Source organism: Montipora foliosa, chromosome 1, assembly GCF_036669935.1.
Source record: "Montipora foliosa isolate CH-2021 chromosome 1, ASM3666993v2, whole genome shotgun sequence".
Lineage (NCBI taxonomy): Eukaryota > Metazoa > Cnidaria > Anthozoa > Scleractinia > Acroporidae > Montipora > Montipora foliosa.
In genome coordinates this window covers 58566665-58571664 of record NC_090869.1, presented here as the reverse complement: position 1 = coordinate 58571664, position 5000 = coordinate 58566665, and the positions used below count along the sequence as shown (strand labels likewise).

Sequence of the window (5000 nt, the reverse complement as noted above, 5' to 3'; positions counted from 1 at the left end):
AGTAGCTTCGGTGACAAATCTTGCCGTTATTTCTTTGGAGCGGATGCACGCCACGTTTCGTCCATTTAAGCATCGTCTCCTCAAAAAATGGATATTTGGAGCATCTGTTGGGTTCGTTTGGCTTACCGCTGTGCTAAACTCCGCTTGCATGTACGTATATGTCCTCTTTAAATTAGGAGGTGTTTGGGAGTTTTACTCACATTTGTCATTATTCGTTTGTTGCTTTTCTATTATCGTCATTTCTTATATGTCGATCGTGGCCAAAATGTACTGTGGAACTCATCCTCACCACAATGGCGCAGTGAGTCGAGAAAGAAAACTGACCAAAACACTGTTCATAGTGACAGCTGTATCTTTAGCGTTTCTGTTACCGTACACTCTTTCTTTTTTCCTCGTATTCTCCAAACGAACTTATTATTCCTTTTCCAGTCAAACAATTCATTTGCATTTCTTTTCGACGTCTTTAGCTTATGCCAATTCACTAGTCAATCCCATTTTCTATGCCTATAGAATCCCAGAATTCAAAAGAGCTATATCTTCATTTTTGGGCTGTACACCACGAGCTCAGGTTTTTCCTCAAAATGACTCTTAACTTCTATGACTCTTGCTTCCGATCATCTCAATTTGCTTGAGTTGGGTATCAATCTATCAAAAAGTTTGCTCGGTCCGTAACAGTAAAAGATGCTCTTTAGCCGCTCGTACTGCATGCCCGCCCTCTCGCAAATCAGGATGTTATGCGATCGCTTGATATCGATTTTAGGAAACCAGAAAACAACGCACTTTTGTCACAAAAAAATGAGGCAAAAAACTAGTAGCATCCACAAGTTGCCTCGTAATAGCATAAGTTAAAATTAGCAAACTTGGTAGCAAATTGCCAGAAGAAGTATTACTGTTGACATAACAGATGTCAGACAACATTATCTGGCGATATTTCCTGGTTTTATTCTCACGTATCAGAAATCTTTGCCACCACTCTGTTTTGATTTGCACGAAAAAAGGAAACAAAACTGCACACAAACCTAACCCAAGACACTACGCATGACTTGTTAGCATACGTTGCGCGTCAATCCTGAGTCTTTTGTCAGGAACCCTTTCTCCAAACAGGTTCAGAAGAAGTCCCAACGTAAGACATGCAAAAGTTTTTTTCGTTTACGGCACCATCTACCATCATTTCAGTTGTGCCGGTTTGCGCCATGTATAATCTAATGTACTGAAAACAATAACTTCATTCAAATTCGATAAAATGTGAAATTCACTGTTAAAAATCCGCGGAACAACAAGAAAAAAAACTTGAATCATTTGACGGGACGCCACTAAGCTGCGATAGTCACCCTACCATTCCTCAATAGACCATTTTACAGTTCTGTGCCCAGTTACCAGGTCTTAGAATAAAAGTGAGACTGTGGTTGACCATGTTTTCATACAAACCTCACTTTCAAATCGATGCGGTTTCGATTAACACGCTCATTTGTTTTAGTGTGGACAGAAGGATTAAATTCATCTAATTGTATGCGTTTTCAAACGAAAACGCATTAGCGTGGACAGAGCCTCGACACTGGCGTTACCGGTGCACCACCTCCGTCCGGCAAACAACTAAACTGGATCCCCCAACATATGAAATCAGAAAATATCTTGTAATCTGTCACAAGGCTTCACACGTTGCATACCATGCAATAGAGTGATGAAGCAGCCATTCCAAAAGTAAGAGATAGCTTTCATTTGCCTTTGCCGCAAGTCTGTTTCCTCACAAAGGAGTCGAAGCGTGACTAAATTATCTCCTCACCACAAGGAAAATCGCGAACGGACGATTTCATTTGAAAACATTGCACAAGCCTCTCTTCTTCTTCTTCTTCTTCTTCTTCTTCTTCTTCTTCTTCTTCCTCTTCTTCTTCTTCTTCCTGTTCTCTTCGACACTGCTGATTTCACAAAGCATGGATGTTCATCCCAACCCTCGCCCTACCGCAATCCATATCGTGAGGAATTGATGTACGCCATATCTACGCAACCTCTTCAACACAGCCAAACGTTTGCGATTTAAAGTTACTCGTTACGAACATCACATTTCAAATTACAACAGTTAAGTCCCCTACTAGGTTTAAGTACCAACCCAACCCTCTCCGAAAATATTAACTTAATAATTTAAATAGGCTAAATAGGCTGCTTAACAAGTGCACACAGCAAATGTATTTACGTATACCCGGCGACAGTTAGGACAAATTCTATGCTGTTAAAATAGAAGTCCCAAAAAGTTGATGTACGATTATTATTAATCTTTAAATTCAGCCCTGAGCATGCTTGACGCGTCTGAGTCGTAACAAACGAAAAATAGTAAATTAAATGAACGAGTTAGATTAATATGTCCATGAAGACAATAAAAAAAAGAAAACTAAGTCAAGATATCCAAGCCAGTAATTAAGCGGCAATAACTTCAGTTTGATTAAGCGATCCTTATAGGAAAAGTTACTACTATTTCTTAGTATAAAGCGTGTAGCTCTTAGTTACACGTTTTCAACTAGGAATAAATTGCTTATAACAGACTGAGGTGCTCATAACTGAGAGCAATAGCAAAAGTGCGAAAGCACTAATGAACAGTAGAGACGCAACAGCAACAGTATTTTTTTTTTCCTTTTACTGGCTTGTTCCTGGATAACATAATCTCTTTTTCCGTCATTTTGTTTGGTTTGTTTCACTTTGCAAAATACAGTTATCCCTTTTTTTTCCTCAACATAATAATTTGCGTCTTTCTGCAGGTACCAGATAGCATTTTATTTTTGGTCACTTGGGATTAGTCTTCATTTGGAGTGGCTTTCTGTTCTGTCTTAAGTAATTCAATTCTGCTTCGGTACCTGCAGATGGAACCAAATAATTTGAAATCGAAAAGGAAACTGCACAATTATAACTCCAACTCATTGTGTTTTCAATTAAGTTTTGTTGAAGACAATTGATTTGGTGCCCATTTTTCCACATACATTATTGTGAACTAAGTCAAGTTTCCCTTCACTACGTCTGCTACTCTGTGGAAGCTTACTACAGTAACGCATGATTCAAAGAGATCTGATTCCTTTGATGAATTATAATCAAAGCCATCAACCATATCGTGTCTGACCAGTTCCTCTAGGTTGCATGCATGAAGATGACCATATCGACGATGCCAAATTCTTCCTTTGGTCTCTTGAGAAGACTTCTCAGCTGCAACATTCATCTTTTGGCGATCCTCTCGACAGTTTAGGTAGTACAGGCTGCCTACCCTCGTCGCAGTAGTTGCAATAAACTTCCGGTTCTCATCCATAATTTCACATCCGGCCTCGCTGAATTCAATAGTTTTGCCAGACTTTGTAGCTTTCGATACACTAAGCAGGTTGTAAGATAAAATTGGAACATATACCACTAACCAGGGCCGTAGTCAGTATGTGGCAAACCGAAGCACTTGCCTCAGATATTTTTTCGTGATTTTTTTAAAATAAAGCGTGATTCCAGCGTTGTATTCAAAATGTACTCATCATAAACACCTAAAATACCTACGAAGAGAATTTAGCCATGCACATTGCCTCATCATAATTTTCTGGCTGCGGCCCTGATAACCTTTTCGCGAGGATTACATTTGGCGCAGTATTAAATTTCGCGCACTTAGGCGTCCGCGAATTCGAGTACTTAGCGAATTTTGATACGAGTAAGATATTTCGCAGCTTCTTCCTCAGCGGGAGCATCCTCGTTTCCGCTCTCAATAGGCGAGTTCATGATCTGAGTGCATCATGGGTAATCAAGACGGAGAGAAATGGAAGTTCATAACGATGAAAAGTATTCATGACATGCAATTTTTGGGTTTTTTATTTTCCAAAAGAGAAGATATGCGCTCAAAGGTGCGGCAGAATAAATTTGGAGAGAATGGCTATCGTAGAAATTATTTTAATAACAAGAGTTTCTGCGATACATTTCCTTTATTTCCTAAGGCACAAAATTACAGAGAATGGAGTGGAGATAAAAAAAGGCAGTATTTAGGATTTCCAAACGAACGAATACCAAGTCCATTTCATCTCAGTTGTGAACATGAACTTATTTGTTTGGTTTATGAAGGAGAAAGTCTATAAACTAGAGACATGTACAGTATATATATTTTGCTTTGAATTTCCATACAAACCTTTGAATTTCCCGCCATGTTGACCTGATTACCCATGATGCAATCAAGAGCGTGAACTCGTCTCATATTATGTGCACTTTGGGTTCAGTATTGAAAAGGTTAAAGGGAAACCCGGCCCTTACCTTGATTTATAGTAGCCCTGGAACTGCAACGGTGCAAACAATTAGCAAAGGGGAAACTTGCAGGCGAAATGTCACGAAACAAGTGAACTGAACCAAGTGGGATTAATGAGAAGTGAAAGCAGCACTGGAGCAGAAAGCTCGCTGTGTCCTTTTACGTGAAACTTACAGCTGAATAAATGCATTAATATTTGGGCAACCTTCGTGTCAATAGCTTACCAATATAAAGATTGATCTGGCCTGATCAGACAAAGGAAAAATAAGCAGTAACGACGGACTATCACTGAGTTCCGTTTATGCATCAATCAATTCCAGCGGTGCCCATCCCCCCCCCCCCCCCACCGGGCAACCGCGGGGCATTTGCTCAAGTTGTCAGTCCCGGGGGTGGAGCATTCGCAATTTTATCGCGGCCCAGGGGCTGGGCATTAGCCTACCCCGGGGCGACCGCCGGGCATTTGACACACGTGTTTTCGAATTAACATGGAAGAGTTTATCGGAAAAGACGAGGCCTTCGTTAAAGACTGGCTTGTCCGTCACTGACTCGAAAAACTTGTGGATGCTTTTAAAGTTTTTTTTCTCAATTTTAGGTATTTCTTCATTTATACTTGTAAGCATATGAATATATAAAAGCGACAAGGTGAACTAATATCACAAAACAATCACTGACGTGAAGAATGCGTAAACACGACTACTTCGCATTTCGCATTCAAAACTAGCCTGGCAATTTTTAAATTCATGAAAGT

The 5000-nt window shown here is 39.9% G+C and overlaps 1 protein-coding gene across 2 annotated transcripts in view; it reads left to right on the top strand.

Moving 5' to 3' along the window:
• LOC137979473 (adenosine receptor A3-like) overlaps positions 1–5000 on the top strand; it is a 60495-nt gene that overhangs the window by 31803 nt on the left and 23692 nt on the right. For both annotated transcript variants that reach the window (XM_068826738.1, XM_068826730.1), the window contains one exon: positions 1–150. This exon is cut by the window's left edge and continues 360 nt beyond it. In XM_068826738.1, coding sequence (XP_068682839.1) covers positions 1–150 — 150 coding nt within the window. The remainder of the gene's footprint in view (positions 151–5000) is intronic.